The sequence below is a fragment of the Branchiostoma lanceolatum genome, chromosome 14, assembly GCF_035083965.1.
Source record: "Branchiostoma lanceolatum isolate klBraLanc5 chromosome 14, klBraLanc5.hap2, whole genome shotgun sequence".
Taxonomy (NCBI): domain Eukaryota; kingdom Metazoa; phylum Chordata; class Leptocardii; order Amphioxiformes; family Branchiostomatidae; genus Branchiostoma; species Branchiostoma lanceolatum.
Genome location: NC_089735.1, coordinates 7,312,244 through 7,334,267, shown reverse-complemented (window position 1 = coordinate 7,334,267; position 22,024 = coordinate 7,312,244). Strand labels below are relative to the sequence as shown.

Sequence of the window (22,024 nt, the reverse complement as noted above, 5' to 3'; positions counted from 1 at the left end):
ATTATTCAAGGATATTGGCATATCTAATAATTTTGTCAGTGACAATAATGTGTACTATCAATTGCAGCTGTTATTTTGTTTTCAAGTTAAAAGTTTACAGTTTCTTCTTGTTTATGTCATTGTATAACATTAGTCATCAAAAATGTAATCTTTGAAAAAAAGGCTTGTTTTAATGTATGGCAGCTGTTCACAGGAAATCTTAATTGATTTTATCCAGGTAAGTCCTGAAAGAGTAAGTCCGAATGAAGAAATCAAAAATCATTTCAGATTGTGGCCGTGGAATCAGCCACAAATGAACAGTTCTCAGATGCGGCAGTCGTGAGAATTCTGCTGGAGGACCAGAATGACAACGCACCGATCTTCAACCACGTCATGTACACGGGGGAGGTCAGCGAGGCAGCTGTTCCTGACACCTATGTTACTGCTGTGTTGGTCAGTATTTTACACTGTACTTTAGGCCATACTGGCTTGACATCCTCTCAGCACCCCAAAACTGATTTCGAGCATGCAAAAAAGGTGCCTTAATTATGAAATCTAATTGGTCAGGAAGGTTGAGCAAATGACTGATAATAATGAAGGATCAGTATGACTGTAATTTACAGTACATTTATTTATTTTAGCACTACTGTATCTAAAACTTTTATTTTGGGTAATATCTATTTCCAGGCTATGGACTATGACACGGTGCTTGAATATAGGACAATTCAGTATTCTCTGCATGGAGCTGGGTCTGAAAGGTCAGTATATAAAAACTTAAGCTTAGAGCCTTATAGATTTTGTTAGTGGCCCTGATTTTGATGTTTGAAGCCAGAGTGAGGCTTTAATTAGTAATTTGTTTTAAAGAACCTGCCATACAGGGTGATAGGAAAACAAAAAATTTAAAGTTCAGGCATATTTATGAATCAGAACCATCAGCACCAACCTGGCAAGTCAAATCCCATCTTGGAGTTCTCTTGTCATGTGACTGATGATCTATATATAATGTCCATCACGTGACAAGACACTGCTTGAGATAGTGACGTCCCCTGTCCCTATTTAATCAAGTAGGGTAAGAAATGGAAGGAGGGAGCATGCACTTACTGCCTTTTGTGCTATGTTGGCAGCAGTTGTCAAAACTGTTACAGTAATTGATATGAACTTGTCAATTGCCCTGATTTTAATGGGTCCCGTGAGGCAGGTCATCTATCTCTTAACCTCCTTGGTTTAATCATAATATACCGATATATCTTCTTTCCACATTGCAGATTTGCCATTGACCCCATCTCCGGGATCATCACACTAGCTGGATCCCTGGATTATGAGGAGAATCCCAAGTACTACCTGATTGCACAGGCAGAGGACGGCCCAGGCCTGATCACCACTGTTCCTGTGGAGATCACAGTCCTGGACTACAACGATGTCCAGCCTATTTTTCTGATTGAAGAATACCAGGTTTACATAGAGGAGAACAGCCTACACATGCCTCAGTGGATGTTTGTACATGTGAGTAAGAGACAAACTTCTGTTAGAAATTTCTTTGTCCTGTTGGGCCCATATATGGGTTCACATTACAGTGCCTGTATGCATGCGGGTCTGTATAATGTATGGATTGTGGGTATTTCATAACTGAACTCATCTTACAGCAGCGAAACACACCGGAAGCAGAAGTTGAAGGGCCAATGACCTGATTAAAATTGCTTTAGGTTATGATGGCCATTTGCATTTTCTTTTTAACAGTAGATGCACATAGGTTCGCAGTGATTTAATTTCACGGAAGAAAGAAATCAAGTGTTTGCTGTGCTTTTTAAATTTCACAGTTGAAACAATAGACTAAGGGTAGGCAGGCAAAAGACAGTGTGACCAAACGTTTGTTTGGCGGTCTTAAGTTTGCGGTGTAGAGGTCACCACAAAAACCATCATGATGAAAATTTCAATATTTGAAGTATGTTGTCCAGCATTTTTACACAACAAACTGCCTTACTGTTTATTTAGGCCACAGACTATGATGGGTCAGAAGTCAACAACAGAATAGAGAGTTACACTCTGTCCAACACCACCAACTTTGCCACCCACTTCGGCATCGGAAAGACATCCGGACTCCTGTCAATCAATCGAGCCATAGACTATGAAGATGTTGTGTGGACCAATGGGAAGCCAGAGATTCATCTTGAGGTGACTGCAAGGGACAGTGGTACCCCACCACTCAGTGTCATGGCTAATGTCACCGTGTTTGTCATGGTAAGTCTTAGGAACCTCAAATATTGTAACCTAATTATGTTGCTAAAGTCAATTAGGCCTAGAAAATATTGTTGGTCACTCAACAGTTGCTCATCGATTGTCGTCTAGTCAAAAGAGGGCCTTGATGAAGACTGATTCTAACTGAAATCTTTCTTATGAAGTCAAAAGTCTGCTTACTTTTGAATTATCTACAGCCATTCAGAAAGAAGCAAGGTGTGACTTTATTGATATTATCAATATTCATATCACCAATATTCAATATTCATAGGTAATGATGATGATTTATGCTGGTTATTTCTGATGCAGGACACGAATGACAACGAACCCATTTTTGAGGAAGATGAATACAGAGTAGAGATTCTGGAAGTGGTTGAATCAGGTGAGAATTTGGGGTCACTTTTTCATTAATTTCTTACCTTCAATTGTGAACTTATTTATGTCTATTCTAAGACTTATTGTTTTAGGATGTTGTTCTCTATTCTGAAACAATTTTTTACAACATAGATGTATGTTTGCATGTCTTTTTTGACACAACAAAATTACAGCAATTTTTCTAATGCATTTTCCAACATGTAAATAAACAATAGGATACAAAATAATTAACCTTCGTATAATTTCAGGATAATTCAACACAGTTTGCTGTTTGAACCCCTCCAGGTGCGACCATTATCCAGGTACGTGCCACAGACGCAGACTCCGGGCCCAACCAGGCACTGGTTTACTCACTGGTGGGGGAACACAGCCAGCTGTTTTCCATTGAACCCAGGACAGGACTGGTCACTGTGGCTGCTGGTAGGCTGTTATTTTTTTATCTATTCAAATGACAAACTTACATGGGAATGGCTCCCTGAATTATGCACAGTTTGTTCAAATTGGTTATTGAAAATGTCAAAAAACTACACAACAAATTATTAACATTATTGGAATCGAAGAAGACAGCCGGAGATTGTGCTTTGTCAAGATGGTAAATATGTTTTTGGTGCTGTTTGTCTGTGTGAACAGCATAACTCAAGAAGTTGTGGATAGATCCTTATGGTATTTGATAGGGGTTAAGGGTTCGCGAAAACTAAGGTTGCTTTTGATAATGGGCCTCCTCTAGAGAGACTTTCTACGGTACTGCAGCAGAACATCCAGTTTTCATATCCCCTGTTCTGGACATGCTATGGTCCTGGTTATTGAGCGGTAGATAGCTCTTGTATATTGCAGTGCAACTGGTGATGTCTGTGATCTTTACATACATATGACGCTGCACGTAGGGATGTCCCTATAGCTCTGAGTGAACTACTAATGCCTTACAGTTGAGCTCCTGGTTCCAATTAATTGCTAACTGAGAGACCCCGGTTAAAACCAGGGTCAGGACATTTTTGGTTAGGGCTGCACCTATCTTTTGTAACAAACTATTGGATATTGTATACAAGGACTTTCTTGTGGCTTGTAGATTGCACACGTTTTTGGTAACAACTATAGGAATACAATGACTTTCCTCAATTATTTGTGCCAAAATATGAGTATTTTGGCTGATTCATATCCTAACTGGTAAAAGGGATATTATCTTCTTTTAAAATCAGAAAATGAAGCGGCAAATAAAAGAAGCAAGAATTCAAAGTAGATTGGTATTGCCTATTATTAATGTTGGGTGTTGTTTCCGACAGGCAGCCAGTTTGACCAGGACCTGGTGGATGAGTACCGCCTGCTCGTGATCGCCACAGACTTTGGAGCACCTGCAAGGTCTGGTACCGCCAATCTGGTCATCAGGGTGCTAGAGGGGAACAACAAGGCACCGACGTTCCTTCAACCTTTTATCAGGTGCTTCAGAGAAGTTCTAGATACTGTAGATGCATTTAAGTTCAGGTGGTTTTAATTTTGTGGTAGGGAGAAAATGAAATGTTCGCGGTGGAACATCTTCATTTTTTAGACAATAGAGCTGCAACAGAAACACCTGAAAAAAAATTTGCGGTGGTTTTAAGTTCGCGGCAAAGAGCTTACCACGAAAGCTGCAAACATAAAACCACCGCAAACATTATTGCACTCACAGTAGTTTTCTACCTGAAATTTTCATTCAGTCTCCTTGGTTCTTCCAAATAGCAATGCAGCAGCTCCCTCTATTTATTTAGTGTAGTACTGCACACAGGACAAGATTTATATAGACGTTTATATAGACATCCAGGTCAGAAAAAGAGGAATAGAATTAAATCTTTACTACTGGATTAATACATTATTTTGTATAAATGATGTTTATTAATACAAATGTATTAATCCAGTAGTAAAGATTCAATTTTATTCCTCTCCACCTTTAAGTTAGGGAGTAAAAACTGTAGGGAGAAAATAGAGTGTCCAGGATAGTTTTACGTTCGCCATTGTAAGAAGGGGGTAGGGGGGCAGAAGACAGAACAATCAATTTGACATGAGCAAATGTGCCGTCTTGGGGTTCCTCTATTTTGTTTGTTTACTGTTTACATTTATCACAGTCAATCATAATATCACCTGTTTCTCCTAACTAGATGTTTGCTTCCCATTCATGCCATGGATAATCATTTTAAATGGTTTCTGTTATCATTTTCCTATAATTTTCTTGTTGTTCATTTTTTCCGGCTCCAGTGCTGCAGTACCGGAGGACACCATGGTGGGTTGGCAGGTGGCGCAGTTGAACGCCAGCGACGCAGACAACACGTCTGACGTCCAGTACCTGCCCATTAGGCCGTACTTTGTCCGGGCCTGGAACGGAGCAATTCTCAACAATTCTGTTTTCAGTGGTACAAACCAGACGTTTGAGGTAGGTTTTACCTACTCTTATTCAAACTTATATTTAAAAGCAACAAAAAAATGATAGAAAGCTGTTATGGTTGTGGTGCTGAATATGTTGCTGTTATTAGGATTGGTTTGAAGTGGACTCTACCACTGGTGTGGTGACAGTGGGGAGGGTCCTTGACAGGGAGACAGCCGCCATGTTTGAGCTCACTGTTCTCGCGGTGGACGCCGAAGCTGAAACCTCCGGACAAACTGCAACAGGTGAGAATTTGCTCCGTCTTATAAATACTGCATAATGAAAGCTTGACTTCAGCTTTGTATAACAATACACAGGAAGGGAAATTGCAGCATCATTGCACCATACAAATATGTTTTTTTTTTAAACTGACTGACTGTGTTCTTCCCAACTAAATTGGACAAACATGGCTCAGACTACAGCCTTCTGTGTTCTTTATAAATGTGATTATCCATTGAGAAAGATACAATTGAGTGTTTCCAAAAAGAAGAGCTAGTATGGAGTGTGCCTAACTAATTAGCCTACCCTAATGGACACACAGTGTAATGTTGTTGTTTGTTGTGTTTGTTAGTATGTTGTTGTTTGTGCCACTTTGTAAATTTAATAACTTTTGCAATTTGGCGCAGTCCAGTGAGATACCCACTTTATCATCTTAATTATCCATAATGATGAGTGGTCACCTTTTTGAACTAAATTGTTTCTCTCAGCAATTACAATGCTGAAAGTACACTGGAGTGCTTGAATCTCAAATTTCTTTACCTGTACCTCATAATGTGAGCTGTAGCAAAGCCCCACTGCACTTCCACTAGCTACTTGAAAAAGCATCAAGATCACCTCAATTGAGGATGGCTGCTTTACCTTTTTACTTACCTCCAAACTACAGCTCTAGTTGCCATCTCCATTGAGGATATGAATGACAACCCCCCCGTCTTCAGACCCCCCCATACCCCCATTACTCCCTACTACCAACTGTCCATGCTGGAGGAGACAGGTCGGGGAATCTCTGTCCTCACCATCGGTGCTGAAGATCCCGACTCACCCTGGGCTGTCATCAACTACCAATTAGTTGGGCACAATCAAGGCTACTTTGCCATAGACAATGTGACAGGTAAGTGACATGTCCGTGCTCACCCCGTAGCGTCAGTGTGGCACAAAGGTTAGAGTATTGGACTCAGAATCAGTAGGTCCCGGGTTCGATAGTCACCATGCGCCGACGTTGTGCCCTTGGGAAAGGGACTTTACAGGACCTTCCCTAGCGTTGGAGTGACACCCACGGAGCCTCTTTGGCTAATCTGTCAAAAGTGTGCCAAAAAAACACACTAAAGATTTGGTTGTTAATGTACCAGCATCTATAGCACATTTGCCACTAAGAACTGTTAATTTTTTTTTTAAAGTGACATGTATACATGTAACCACCTTGAACATTAATCCGCCGGGTTACATAAATCAGCCACTTTGAAAAACAGTGGGTTTGAGAGATCTCTATAGTGCAGCATCCCCAGGTATGCACAGTTTAGATATACAGGGGGACGTTGGGTTGGAGATCTGTTTGGATGTATCTTTTCAAGATGCCGGAATTATGTACCCTGGTGGAATCATGTTAGTAGATATTACTTGTACAAGTAAAACAAATTCTCTCAACAATGATCTTTTTGTGTGCAGAGTCATCAAAATATGGTCATTAAGTAAACTTAAAATGTGGTTTTGAAAATTTGTACAGAAAAGAAGGCTAATATCGATGGTATTCCAGAATCTGTTGTCTAATTGTGACATTAGATAATCTGTTGTCTAATTGTGACATTGAATATTACTCTTTTCTTAATATGTAAGATGTATTTTTTTCTTATCCAAGTAATTTCTCGAAGTTAGTCAGTATGAGATATTAGATATCTTGTGAATCAAATGAAACATTGTTGTTGTCGAATGTGTTCCACCCCAGGTGTGGTAACAGTGGCCAGACCAGTGGACTATGAGACGGGGGTAAGGTGGGTGAACTTCACCATCCAGGCTACAGATGACGGGAACCCTCCATTGTCAAGTTCAACTCCCGTCAGTATCCAGATTGTGGACATAAATGACAACAGTCCTGTCTTCCAGGAGGATTTCTACAAAGGTGGGCATTTATCTCAATAGATCGATCCCAAAGAAATGCAGAATAAGAACATGAAAATGCAAACATTTCACAGATACGCAGCCATCCTCTCATTGGTTGAACTGTTAATTGACATTATCTCATTGGATTAACTGCAAATTGTGATGGACAATCAGGATTGGTCTATTGAAAGCTGTTGTGAAACATTGCAAATGTGATATCTGGCACTAAAATTTGAAATATGCTGGACCAAAAGAAATCTTCCTACAATTGACAATTACACTTTACTGACTTTCATGGTTAAGCAGATAAACAACCCGCATATTTAGGCAATGCCATGCTTATTTCCTATGATATAGTACCACACGTTTCTTGCTGTCTTAGTTGAGTCAATGTTTTATACGGAAAAACTTCATACAAAACAAGTCAGCAATGATTGCATGTAGCTTTCTTGTCTTGTGTGCTACAGTATCCATCCCAGAAGACACCAGTGTCGGCGATGCCATCCTGAATGTGTCGGCATCTGACGCAGATTCCAGAGAGAATGGCAACGTATTCTACAATGTAACCGGGGGAGGGGGCATGTTCTCCATTCATTCTACATCGGTAAGTGTAAAGATGAAATTTTCAAATACCATTCTGCCAAAGGATAGGGCCTTCAATCATTGAATGTATAATTTGTCAGACTGTGTTTCTGTTTCGGAACTACTTTTGCCTGTATCATCATCATCCACTGGTTTCTGCATCTGCAGTCGTAGAAACGCTCTGCATCTACAATACATTCAGTCTTTCTTCATCTTCTTTCACTGTGCCTTGAATCTTTTGAGCTCCCTTAGCTCCCGGAGTTAATCTTTTCTGTTGTAGGGGAACCTCACCCTTGCGATCTCCCTTCAGCATGCGGAGTAGATTGATACAAGTGTCTTCCTTTGCGTGCTTTGTATCTGTTGGAGCCTGATGTTGGAAATTCCTTTTTGCCTGTATGATTTCAAAACCTTGTGGTGTAAAGAATGAACACACATCTTCTATCATCTTGTTTACACATTTTCCCTTTGTTCCGTAGGGTTGTATCATACTGGAGCGGACAGTGGACAGAGAGAACAAGTCCCTGTATTTGTTTGAAGTGACAGCAACTGATGAGCCCAGCACCGGCATCCCCAGAACAGCTGTCACTGTGGTAGGTGCAGTTTTCAACTGTCATAAGACCATCAATTCAATTAGTTGGTTCATGGATTCATAAAAGAAACCAGCCTATTACAGATAAATCATAAATCACAATTGTATCTTCAAGGAGTTGTTTTAAGTATAGGTGCACTTCATATATAGGAACTGTTCGTCTTTTAAGAAATGGTTATTAGTAAGTCCAGTAACTACTGTAGTAACTGTTATATCTGAAAGAAAGCTCATGTGACCATTTCCTACAATGAGCTATATTTTAAATTCTTTGAAAAGTGGCATGTTCAATTTGATTAAATCATTTCTGATTATAAATCTTCCGACTCAAAATATCGTTGGTTCATGTACACAGCGTCATCAAAGAACAAAACAACAACTTGATTTACTTAAGGGTGCATCATCACATTCCTGTTTTGTTATCATTTCCTCAGGTGGAGGTGACTGTGCTGGATGTCAATGATGTTCCCCCGACCTTCCCCCATGCCATGTACCATGCAGACATACAGGAACATGTACTGCTGTATTCTCACGTCATAACGGTCCAAGCACACGACCCTGACCAGGGGCCAAGTGGGGAGATCAACTACTCTATCCTAGCTGGCAATGGAGCTGGTTTGTACCACCATCATAAATTTGTATTTTCCTATAACTATTGAATGGAACTCATTGCCATCCTCACTGGATAGCTTTAAAGAATGCTTGCAGACAGATGTGCAAAGGTTAAGTGTGACAGGTCGTTCAGTATAATATAACCAGCTGCAGTCACACCGTGTGCCTGCAAAGCTAGTGTCTTACACCAAAGGGTGGTTATACAAGCTATACAGATACAGATCATCATGGCAACATACTGGAAACCATAAAATTTTTGCAGTGACTTTATGTTTACTGTTTTCATTGTGAGAACCCATTGTACCACACCACATCGAGCCACACAGGGCCACTACAGCAAGGGTCTAGTACAGTTGTAGTAGTGTTGCAAGTGCAACTCCCATATGCTTTCTGAGTGCTGAGTACTCCCATACTGTACCCTTTTGTAATGAAGCAGGGAAAGCCAATAAAAAGTCTTTGGTATTGCCCAGTCAAAGTTTGATCAAAAGCAAGGCAAATGCTCTCAGACTTAGTAATCGGCACTTGAGACCATTGCACTGGTTTTGCTCTATAACAAGTCCTTTATTCCTAATCTTTCCTTAAGGTCTATTTGAGATCAACGGTACAACTGGAGAGATCAGAAACGCAGGACTGCTGATAGAGTTGTCAGGGGAGTACGTGTTGACCATCAGTGCCACAGACCGGGGACCAGGCGCACTCCGCGGCTCCTGCGCAGTGAGAGTTGCAGTGCTGGATGTGAACGATCACGCCCCGTCATTCATTGTGCCTGAGATCGGGACTACTGTTACTGTACCTGAGGTGAGATTGTTGGCTAGTTAGTGACTAGGTTAATAAGAAGTTGGTTAGTTAGGGACCGGGAGCCCTGCGAGGCTCCTGCACAGTGAGACTTGTGCTGGATGTGAACGATCACGCCCCATCCTTCATTGTGCCTGAGATCGGGACTACTGTTACTGTACCTGAGGTGAGATTGTTGGCTAGTTAGTGACTAGGTTAATGAGAAGTTGGTTAGTTAGTGACTAGGTTAATGAGAAGTTGGATGGTTAGAGACCAGGTGCACTGCGAGGCTCCTGCACAGTGAGACTTGTGCTGGATGTGAACGATCACGCCCCGTCCTTCATTGTGCCTGAGATCGGAACAACTGTTACTGTACCTGAGGTTAGATTGTTGGCTAGTTAGTGACTAGGTTAATGAGAAGTTGGTTAGTTAGTGACTAGGTTAATGAGAAGTTGGATGGTTAGAGACCAGGTGCACTGCGAGGCTCCTGCACAGTGAGACTTGTGCTGGATGTGAACGATCACGCCCCGTCCTTCATTGTGCCTGAGATCGGAACAACTGTTACTGTACCTGAGGTTAGATTGTTGGCTAGTTAGTGACTAGGTTAATGAGAAGTTGGTTAGTTAGTGACTAGGTTAATGAGAAGTTGGATGGTTAGAGACCAGGTGCACTCCGAGGCTCCTGCACAGTGAGAGTTGTGGTGCTGGATGTGAACGATCACGCCCCGTCCTTCATTGTGCCTGAGATCGGGACCACTGTTACTGTACCTGAGGTGAGATTGTTGGTTAGTTAGTGACTAGGTTAATAAGAAGTTGGTTAGTTAGTGACTAGGTTAATAAGAAGTTGGTTAGTTAGGGACCGGGAGCGCTGCGAGGCTCCTGCACAGTGAGACTTGTGCTGGATGTGAACGATCACGCCCCATCCTTTATTGTGCCTGAGATCGGAACAACTGTTACTGTACCTGAGGTGAGATTGTTGGTTAGTTAGTGACTAGGTTAATGAGAAGTTGGTTAGTTAGTGACTAGGTTAATGAGAAGTTGGTTAGTTAGTGACTAGGTTAATGAGACGTTGGTTAGTGCCCAAGGTAATGAGAAGTTGGTTAATGACTAGGTTAATGAGATAAGGACCATGTTAATGACAGGTTGGTTAGTTTGTGACTAGATTAACGAGAAATTAGTTTAGTGACTACATGTAGGTAAATGAGAAGTTGGTTAGTTATTAGCTAAGCTAAGTGCAGGCTGTTCTGATATCTTTCCAGAACCAATACATCGGCTACTTCATCCTGAAAGTCTCTGCTGTGGACACGGACCCATCAGATGGCGGTAGGATCTCCTACAGAATCACAGACAACATCGGACACATCAACGACTCACTCATGTTCAGCATCAACCAGGACAACGGGGACCTCACTACAGCACGACTCCTGGACAGGGAGGTGCAAGAATACTACAATGTGAGCATCAATTGGAAAATACCATTTATTATGTATTAGGCCATGTTGATTTGATTATATGGATGACATCCGCGCGCGCATAAATTTTCGTCCATTTCCAACAGAAGGAAACAAATTTCAGTGATACTGACGTGTAGAGCGCCTTCCCAAGGACACATCGTCTAGCCAGAAATGCCAGCAATCAAAGTTGTGACCTCTTGATTCTTTGACCACCTGCCTAGTACATTATACATGTAACAAAGGCAGAATATCAGATGCCAGTTCTCTTGCTCCTGTACTGCTCATGTTCTAACACTTTTGAGGAAAAAATTGCAAGGGGAACATTGCGAGGGAGCAGAGCAACCAAGCGGGGGGATGGTGTGAAGTTTTAGATAATTTTCAGTTAAAATGGGGCATTCTAAGGCTTTCTGAGGGACAAAATTACTGTCAAAAAGCACGTCGCCGGAACGTAATGCATATTTACAGCAATTTAAACCTATTATAACCGTGGAATCTCTTTTGTTCTCTTTGGTCAACATTGCATCGGAGTAACAGCCGTTGCATAAGATACGTCTTTGGAAACAACTAAATGAACCTAAATATATACGAGATATTAACCTTAAACAGGTGAACAAGACCTTAAATGCACGTTCTTGCTTACGTTCCGGTGACGTGCTCTGTCAGACACGTCACTGTTGAAGACTGTGGCCACATGTGACCTAGTAGGCTAAGCATTCCTGGTCAATCAGAACTTTATGCTTGTCAGAGGATCTGCTCCCAGGGTAAGGGGGGCACTTGGTCCGGGCATAGGGGCGCAGTGCCCCTGTTCCCCTGTTTAGATGTAGCCCTGTTAACAGTTACATGCATTCTTCATGCCAGCTGTTACTGGTGGTTGAAGACCGAGGCAGTCCAACATCCTTCTCATCTTATCGGTTCATCACCATCCGAGTTACAGATGTGGACGACAGTGAACCTTACTTCCCTGAGATATGGGTAAGCAGCCTCACTGTCAGTATAATGAACAAGGTCTTAATTCACAATTTTTTTTTTAGTGTTACCACAGGTTTTTTTAATACATGAGCCAATGTTTCTGTGACCGACTGTCACTGACCTAAGGGCAATAATGACTGGTTCTACGTCGCACTGCAGTTAGGTGTAACTGCAGTGTTACAAAATGTGGTGCCAAACATAAAGTATTAACGTTACATGTCATGTAATACTTTATGTCATTGATCACATTTACATGGAAGCATGGGGTCCCAGACGTGACTGAGTCAATATCTCCCCTCTTCATGACTGGAGTAGATTTTCATATCAAATTGCGTGTTGAGAGAAAGTTATGTCTCATATCTGGTATTGTAATTACAGCACAGTGCCACAGACGTTGCAGTTGAGTTCAGTATAAGAGAGAACTTGGCTGTAGGAACAGAGATCGGTGCTGTACCACCGGCCATTGACGAAGACCTGGGAGCTAATGCAGTTCCTTACTACTACATCATCGGTAGGTCAACATTATTATTTCCTTATCACTATGGTTGAAGTATAACCCACACATGGCCGCACCTAAGACATATTGTTAGGGATTGCATCAAATTTTTATATTTCAGATGGTGAAAGCCAGTGGCCCCGAGCTTCAGGCATATGCCCCAAGTGTCAAACCTCTGCTTGTAAAAGAATCCAACACACTTGTTGAGAAGAGTAAGGGTGATGTGGTGTGCTCAGCTGGATATGTGAGCTGTAGTGAAGTCGTATTGCAGTACTAGCTAACGAAAAAGCATCATGTTCTGTCCTCAGTCTGAGGTTGCCCACTTTCATAAATCATAATATTTTGGGTGAGAATAGAAACTGTTTTCTTTTTTTTTGTAATGAAAAGAATTGATATGTGGCAGCCCTTTTTGCATGACAGCAAAAGGCATCTACATGTATCTGTCTCAGGAGTGCCCAGCTCCCTTACCATTCATCACCTGCACTTTCCAATTAAACCAACAGGGGGAGCAAGTAATAAATTTGCCATCAGCAAGACAACAGGAGTTCTGACTACTCGGTCATCTGACCTTGACTTTGAGGTCCAGAGTGACTTTACACTGACCATCAAGACTTCGAGTGACCCCGAGTTTCGTACCATACTGACCACGAGAAGAAAGAGATCTTCACATGATGATCCCTCAGTCTTGGAAGTTGCTATACATCTTGAAGACACGAACGACAATGCACCCAGATTCTCTAAACAGAAGTACAGCACTGGTAGGCAATTCTTTCCTTTTTAACAGGTCATCATACCTGTACCTTTAATACATAGAACCATCATGCTACACGTCAAGTCAAGACTTCTAGCTTAAGTTACATTAATCTAGGACAATCTACACATACATGTATATTTTGAAATTCTTAGCTGTGTAATATTGATAGAAGACACAATGACTATGTAGGGCAGATTGTTATATAACACTACCGGCTAGTTACATTAATCTATTTCAATCTACACAGATTCTAAGATATAGAATGAATACACAATGAGGAGTTGTATGTATTCTATACGTTTTTTTGCATGGAGGTATATATGGCCTAGATAGACATAAACTGTGTCATGACATTACATAAGTACAAGAAACATCTCAGACTACTTGTCTTGCTACGTGTATTTTCAAAGACTTTCAAGATCTGTGTTTAACCTTTCTGTCTTTTTTTTTGGGGGGGGGTCACTTGCAGTAAGTATGATAGCAACAAGACAGCTCTACATGTATGTGGCAGAGTTGAAAGTACAGATTTTACAAACCATTCTTGTCCACTAAATTTACAGTTGTGTCAGCTGATACAAAGTATGGAACAACAGTCATTCAAACTGAGGTACGTGAATGATTTCTTTCCATAACATACAATCATAATTTTGTATCTGCCACAATGATTGCATTATACATGTACACATACACATCATTAGCTGGTAGACCAGTTCTAAAGGCACCACACATTTGATTGACATTATTCTAAATGTGAATTGATCCAAGAAGATGTTTGTTCATTTAATATAGATAATGTTGTGTATCACATAATGTAGACATAGTTATGTAGATTTCATTGAGAAGTTGAAACGGTAATTTACAAATCAGACATGGCAGAGATTCCATTGAAGAGGCTACTAATCCACGGAAAGGTATTGTTTATGGACCATTTGCTTGTGTTTTCACAGTAATATATTTTCCATATGGTAGTTTCATACAGTGTTGCAGTATAGGAGTTGTGTTTATCATTGTTACCCTCGCCGAGAAGGTTTTATTTTTTGGACATGGCTTTGTTTCATTGGTTGCAATGACTGCTGTGGTGTTCTGTAGGCCTCTGATGCAGACTCTGGAAACTTCAGTGTGACCTGGTTCTACCTCCACACCTGCAACTTTGTGCAGCAGAACAGCAGGACTCCATGTCCAGGTAGGCTTTTCTTTAACTTAAAGGTAGAACTTTGTTTCTGTCCTATTGAAGAAATAGAATGAAACAAGGTCAACCACGAGGAGGCCAAAATCCACCTTGACCATTGATTCACACAACCTACCTACCTATTAACTACTAGATATAATTACAATTCATCCAGCAGTTCTTGAGATATCCCCACACACACATAGAGTAAAAACTATACCTCCATTTTTCATGGAGGTAATAACTCACCAAACAGTTCCAGTCATCAGTATCAAATCAATCTATGTCTTTGAATAGCTAACAGCATTTAATGATTGTTCGTAAAGCTCTTATCTAGGTCATCTGAATGCAGTACAAGTGTTCTGGAGGTACAAAAATTAATATATAAGTTTTTATGTCTGTCCTTGGTGCTGAAGTTTGAGTTATGCGATCCTGCTTTCCTTTTGATTCGGTCCTGATAGCACAATCTTCTTAGAAGGTTTACTGTCACTGTTTATGCGTGGGCATTGATTGATTGCAAGTGCAATTGATGTTGACTGTATGGACTGTGAAGAAATGAGGCAAACACATTAATTCTAAAATTACTGATAAGCTCCAAATTGGTTAAGGAGTGTTTTATGTTCCAAAGTAACTGAATGCAGGGAGTTTACCCCTATACCTATCAAGGTCTAGTGCCTGTATTACTCCGAGTGTACAGTCTCAAAGAATCCGCGGTCTAAAAATATGAAAACAGGGTGTGTTCAAGACATGTGGATGATAAATTGTCTTTAATTGACCCCACCTGATTTGGGATAAAAGCTTGTGTATTACTGCCAGGATTAGGTAGGAAAGTTTCGGCATCCGAGTGATTGTCGGACGTGTACGGCTTTTTCGTTCTGAGTGATGCGGTCAGGGGCTGGCAGCCGAAGAGGGCCTCTTGCGAACGTAGTTGATAGTGCAGTTATGAATGCCATAAATATCGATCGCCGGGTCAGATTTTTGTGACATTTTTTTCAGTGCCTCACGAAGAAGTGTGCTCACAGTAGAAAGCAAAACATCTCCACAAAAACTGTTTCTTTGTTGGATTTTCGGCCATAAAAGTTGCGCAATATAACATGTAAACCAATGGTAAGGCCTAATTGCGGTACGAGACCTCAAATGGGTTTAATGAATTGTCTGGTGCTCTCCTTGGTACTGAATATCTTATTATTATCCTTGTGGTGTAGCATGAGAATTGCAGTATTCAAACACACAAATACACACACACACACAAACAAACATACACAAACACTGTCTCAGGAGTGCCCTGCTTCCTTACCATTCGTCACCTGCACTTTCCTATTAATTCAACAGGGGGAGCAAGTACAGACATGTAATGCTGATATTATAATGGCTAGCTACATTTTACATGTGAGGAACATAAGCAGTTTTGTTTAACAAAGTTCCTCCTTTTCCCTTCCAGACACCTTCAGACTGGACAGGACTGTTGGGTCTTTGGTCACCAATGAGCTGTTTGGTGCTTACATGGATCTGGGTTACTTCAAACTGCTGGTTCAGGCTGTGGATGCTTTAAGAGCAGACTTTGTTGATGTAGCTGAGGTCGAAGTAAGTTGAGAGAGATTGAGATGTAACTTCATATCTTTCAGCCAACATTCTCTTATCTATTACTTTATCATTTTATGCTTATTGAGTTCACAAATGCATTCTGACCATGCACATGAAGACAGTGTAGTTGAGTAGTACATGCAAGTAGATGTTCATGTAGTGTTTTTTTTTAAGACAGACAATTTGGTCCATGGCAGGAAGATTTTAACTTCAATGCGAAAGAACAGACATGTACAAAATTAACTTTAAAGTCATGTTAAACAGTTAAACAGTTTAGAAGGTTGAAATTGTGTAGAATTTACAATGCACATATTGTCATGGTGCCTGTTTGAGGAAATATTCTTGTCTTGGCCATTAGATTTAAAAATGGTCAGGTCAGTAGGGTTTAGTTTGCATAATATTTGTTTAAAGACAACTAAGAAATTAATGTCATTAATAACCCCGTCTAAAGAAACCTGGATGCTTTGATGAAATAAAGAGGAAATGTTCACGGGTATTGGATTTTGCCATATGGAGCAAATGGAGTGTTCACAGTTAAAACCAAGTGGTAGGCGGGCATAAGAAAGAATAAAAATGTTTGCAGTGGTTTTTAGTTTGCAGTGAAGAGGTCACAGAGAAAATCGCAAACATAAAACCACCATTTTAGAGTACTTAGCAAGCTGACAAAAAGGCTTATAATGGGATTAAGTTAAAATCCTCCCACACCATTATTGATGTATAGGGCGGTGCCCATCTCCATTTCATAGCCCTGGGCCACACTGTTGTGCAATCACTTTAGCAGGGGGCTAGTCCACTGGCAGTGAAGTGTGTTTAACTTCCATACTGTTTCACAAGTATGTACCATTTTTATAAAGTCTTTGGTATGACTCAATGCGCCTCTTGTCCAGAGATGCCCTACCCGGGGCTTGAACCCGGGCCTTCTGGTCCAAGTAATTGGAACCAGATGTGGTGAGAGACAAAGGCGCAGGCCACTACACCACAGGGACACCCCCTTATAATGGGATATTATCAGCTATTTCCAGGTGAATTTAGTGATTCCAGTCCTACCTGACAGGTGTGTCAACTGCAAATATAAAACCACCGCAAACATTTCCCCTTTTGCAGTACATGTACTTAGCAAGTTGACAAAATGGCTTATAATGCAATAATGTCAGCTATTTTCTGGTGACTTTACTGATTCCAATCCTACCTGTATTTCAGGTGTACATCCTCAGTGAGAATCAGCAGGTTCTGTTGACAGTTGACAAGACACCTGCAGATGTCAGGAGTGAGGAGGATGGTTTGGTCAGGTCAGTGATGTTGATTACCTTCGCCAAGAAGGTTACGTTTTGGATGCAGTTTGTGTGTATGTGTGTGTGTGTCTGTTTGTTAATCGCATAGCTTGATAAGTTGGATATGGATGGATATCTATCTAGTAGACGTATCTATATTTAATAGGTGGGTCGGGGAAACAAAGGTTTATGGTTATATCATTCTAAGTAAAAAAATGGCTCCCCTAGTGGTTTTAAAAGGTACTGCAGCAGAACGTCCAATTTTAGGGTCGTGGTCTTTGAGTGGTAGATAGCTCTTGTTTTTAATAAAATTTTCTTTACAGATGTGTGTCTGTAGAATTTTTGTCTGCTGTCTACCTAAGAAAACTATGTTAAAATCATGCTGTGTGTTTCCCCTTTAGCTCCCTGCAGACAGCCACAGGGCTGGAGGTGGTGGTCGATGATATCCAGTACCACACTCCACAGAAGGGCACGGTGGACGAAACCAAGTAAGCAACTGTTACATCACCTTTCAGATGTAGCCAAAAAACACCATGGAGGGGTCTGGGTGGAAAGGATGTTGCAATATTTAAACAAAAAGTATGAACTTGAAATAAAAACTCTGGTAGGAAATGAAGATGGACAATTTAACTAAAAGAAGTATACAAAATGTATATTATACTTGCACAGAAGAAGAATGAGATAATTGACAATTGCTTAATCAAATTGATCTCTTGATAGACAATAATACTATGAAAAGAAATTGGCTGTATTTGATCTGGCTAATTACAGGCATTGTTACCATCTTTCTACATATTGCCTCATCGGAGAAAAAAGTGACACCAAACAGTTGGTTTTATAAAACAAAGACCATGAACATAGTATAGCAACAAGCTAACCAGTGAACCATTACTTATTGGATAAGTTGCCATTGATAATTAAGATACCACGGTATCACACCCAAGCCAATATATACAGAGCTGTAGAATAGAGGTATACTTTTATAATAGCCCCAAAATTCATTCATCCTACCCTTCTCTCAAGATCTTTGTTGACTCAACTGCCAACAATTACTAGTCGATTGAAAAGCTGAAATCGAACACAAATTTCCCTGAAACGAAATTCTTGAACCTTGTCAAAAAGACAGCTGGTATACAGGGTTGTTTGCAGGAGGTGCATGTTCCATAGCATGGTGAATCTGGTTAATTGGTGATTAGCTGGTGTAATGAAGCATAGCGTGACCCAGCTTGTGTTGTTGTTATTACAGGTCTGATGTGACTGTACATGGGGTGGATACCACTACCGGGCTGGTGACTGATGCTGATACACTATCAAGGTCATTACGACAATGTTGGGTCGATCATTATATGACATCTAAACTTAGCACGAAAAGTTCGGAAACTTGATTTGCAACAGAATGTCAAAATTTCCCTGCCAACACAGTGTCTGACGTTCAGCCAGGCAGTGGAATATCCTTGGGCGAACCACCACGAGATTAATCTTGGTGCCCGTTGCAAAATGATATATAATACAATGCATTTGATAAAGTAATACAGAGATAGCATCGACAGAAATCAAGTGTACAGTACAGTATCACTTTTAGTTCAGTCTATTCATAAGAACGGTTACTCTCAAAATATCAACCTTCTTCTTCTCATATCACCACTTCAGTCTGCTACACTGACATATGATATTAACTTTAATATTAACCTGACAGGTACTTATCAAGCTTATATAGATACAAGCTTATACTGAAATGCAATGAGGTTGGTAACTACTTTGATTGTGCATAATGTGACTGTCACAATTGCTCTCCGCCTTGTACAGCTCCCAATGGCCAGATCTCATGTTACAGTTCTACACATACTTCAATATGTATCGTTCTCCTCCTGTTTAAATATCCTGTCTCGACCCTATTTCTGTACTACTAGACTGATCAGTGATGACAGCAATGTCATGGCAGCGACATCCATCTCTCAAGTGACGGTAAGATGCTGGTGTATGCTGTCCTGTACCTGTGTTGTAACTGCATTTTTACTGAAAGCTTGGACATGTATATTACTGTCTATATATGTCACTTCAAATGATGTATATTACTGTCTCTATATGTCACTTCAAATTAATTTTTTCAATAGTTAAGGTATGAAAATGGGTAACATCACTTTCACATATGATATTACCACGCCCTGTTAATATATCTACCTCAGAATATAGGCCAATTTATATACAGTACAACTCTATGCAAAAACAAAACAATGGTATACATTTTCCTATCACGACGCAGCATGCTATCATCAACATACTATTCTAGAGCATTAGCATGCATATCAGTAGATAGATTGTTTCTACTGTTACTCATAAATTAGCTTAGTTCTTAAACAGTTAGAGATTAACATTGGCTCAATATATGTGAGTTGCCATACATTGTACCGGTTACAATTGTCGCACAATAAAGTTGTTGTTCTTCATGTTCCATGCAGCCCCTGGAGGCAGAAACCTGTGCGTCACAAGCAGACTGCTCTGTGGTGGAGGGCATTCTGATCGGACTGGCGGCTGTGCTGTTTGTTGGAACAGTCAGCCTCATTTGCATAACGTTCTGTCTGAAGCACAGGTGAGTCATGCACTTGTCATAGCCCAGGAGTAGAAACCAGAAAAACTGGTCTCGTAGCACACCCTGTACATATTTAGTCCACTATAATTATAGAATGATAGCTTGATGTCTCTCGATCATTTTTAGGTATGTTGTTCTATGGTCCAGATGGGACATCATGGTTTCAGGGCTCTTTATGCAAATTTAGACAAATTAGGCAAGTATGCCTTGAATTGAAAATAAAGCAGCATAAGTTGTGGAATACTTCTCCAGATAACGTCATCAAAGTTGGTGAGAGTATTACACAGCTTTGATGACCTCATTTGGAGAAGTATTACCACAACTTATGCCTTTCTGCTTTCTGCTTATGATTTAGTTTACATCATTGTATGCTGGTGTCTAGATCAAGGTGCATTTATCAAAGTATACATGAGTGTGCATTGTACAGCTTTTTTTTAAATTTGTAAGAGGAAAAATTTCACAAATATATCTTTCATTGCTCATTTCATTTATTAAGTAGAATCAGACATCGGTTACTCAATATACCTGATCATTGATTGCTTATAACTTTAAGGCATTCTATTCACAATTATGAATGACTTTTTGAGCTGATTTTATTAATCTTTTTGATATTTTCCCCACAACCTGAAGATGTCTGAGACGTGACAAACCCAAAGGAAATGGATATCTCAGCAAAAACCTGGAGGGTCAGTGCAGTTTATAAGAAACTTTTTAGTAATAAGTGTGAATATGTGAATAATCTAGTCCTCTGTGAGATTTGTCTCATCATTATGTGTATATATGTAGACATTGACAGAAGCAAAAAGACAAATACGATCACATCAGATTGTATTCTAGTGAAATATCAAGTAATCCTATTAAAAGAAGCATGGAAGCATAACTTTGTTTGCTCATACATGTATCTCCCCGAATACTTCTAGTATCATTTTCATTAATCTATATTATTGAAAAGCGTGATTAAAGAATAACTGGGGATTTGATCGACCAAAGTTCAGTTCTCTGTGCATTTCTTGATAAGTTTAGTTAATACCAGCTTGTAATGAGAAAATGGCAATGACACCATCAGGGAGATATATATCAATTTTGTATTTCCTGCACTAGAGTCTTTTGGCTGATTCCTTAGCATTCCTTTTATGAAACAAAATTCCGTGTAGAACCAGGCGGTGCATGTCCTTGGTGCTGAACTCTAAAGTTGTGCCTAATTTGAACTCAAAGATTGGCTCAACTGTAACAGTTACTTTACTTGCTGTTTATCTTTTGGACATCTTTTTGTGTGGTAAGGCCATGTTGATTTTATTATATGGATGACATCCTCTGGGGACCCCAAAACTGATGTGAGCGTGGGAATAAAAAAAAATTGGTAAAAAAAAATTTGCCTTCATTATGAAATCTACATGGCTAGGAAGGACGAACAAAACATGGTATACCGAAATTTAGATTCTTCATTTTTGTTCATGAATTGATCATACATACTTTTCTTTCCTATGCTTCTCTAGTTGCATCTAAAGATCCCAAAGAAACCCAAGTGAAGACCGTGGACGAAACGTTGTTCACCCCCGCGTACCGACCTCGCGGCGTACAGAACCCGGCGTACGACAGAAGGTCTGTCCGGCTATGATGTCACTCGTACTGTCACAGCTGCACCCTTTGCACTTCTTCTGTCACATGCATGTACAGCAGGCAGCACTCAAACTTGTAAGTTATGGATTTACTTATAAAACACAGTTTGCACTTTATATTATCTTACCTCAGTCCTAGAAAACCTATTTGAAACGTGTGCAGTTGCTTTAAGTATTTTCAACACATTTCGGCAGGCAGCACTCAACCTTGTAAATTATGGATTTACTGTCTTATTAAACACTTATCTTCACTTATCTCACTTTAGTCCTAAAAAAACTGTAAAAGAACGTGTCTAGTTGCTTAGTATTCAACACATTTCATAGAACCACTAAGTGTCAACTTGAACATTGTATATAAATTAGTTAACTTGGTAGTGAAAGATGCCTGTATGATGCTTTTAACTGTTAGTTATTCACAAAAAGGACAGTGTTGCACCATGTCACTTCAAAACTTTAAGCTTAGTTTATCACAAATGCATGTTATATAATGT

General features: G+C 40.1%; 1 protein-coding gene across 1 annotated transcript in view; it reads left to right on the top strand.

The window, feature by feature from the left end:
* LOC136448696 (cadherin-87A-like) overlaps positions 1-22,024 on the top strand; it is a 47,884-nt gene that overhangs the window by 9,494 nt on the left and 16,366 nt on the right. Inside the window, exons 13-42 of the mRNA XM_066448336.1 lie at positions 268-432; positions 667-737; positions 1,245-1,482; positions 1,972-2,217; positions 2,524-2,596; positions 2,875-3,009; positions 3,870-4,023; positions 4,816-4,990; positions 5,091-5,226; positions 5,865-6,089; positions 6,921-7,094; positions 7,543-7,679; positions 8,134-8,247; positions 8,678-8,858; positions 9,439-9,653; positions 10,288-10,401; positions 10,888-11,082; positions 11,941-12,054; positions 12,430-12,562; positions 13,051-13,305; positions 13,862-13,908; positions 14,391-14,484; positions 15,911-16,053; positions 17,254-17,342; positions 17,726-17,812; positions 18,571-18,639; positions 19,235-19,289; positions 19,784-19,914; positions 20,545-20,600; positions 21,411-21,516. Of these exons, the coding sequence (XP_066304433.1) occupies positions 268-432; positions 667-737; positions 1,245-1,482; positions 1,972-2,217; positions 2,524-2,596; positions 2,875-3,009; positions 3,870-4,023; positions 4,816-4,990; positions 5,091-5,226; positions 5,865-6,089; positions 6,921-7,094; positions 7,543-7,679; positions 8,134-8,247; positions 8,678-8,858; positions 9,439-9,653; positions 10,288-10,401; positions 10,888-11,082; positions 11,941-12,054; positions 12,430-12,562; positions 13,051-13,305; positions 13,862-13,908; positions 14,391-14,484; positions 15,911-16,053; positions 17,254-17,342; positions 17,726-17,812; positions 18,571-18,639; positions 19,235-19,289; positions 19,784-19,914; positions 20,545-20,600; positions 21,411-21,516 (4,127 nt within the window). The remainder of the gene's footprint in view (positions 1-267; positions 433-666; positions 738-1,244; positions 1,483-1,971; positions 2,218-2,523; positions 2,597-2,874; positions 3,010-3,869; positions 4,024-4,815; positions 4,991-5,090; positions 5,227-5,864; positions 6,090-6,920; positions 7,095-7,542; positions 7,680-8,133; positions 8,248-8,677; positions 8,859-9,438; positions 9,654-10,287; positions 10,402-10,887; positions 11,083-11,940; positions 12,055-12,429; positions 12,563-13,050; positions 13,306-13,861; positions 13,909-14,390; positions 14,485-15,910; positions 16,054-17,253; positions 17,343-17,725; positions 17,813-18,570; positions 18,640-19,234; positions 19,290-19,783; positions 19,915-20,544; positions 20,601-21,410; positions 21,517-22,024) is intronic.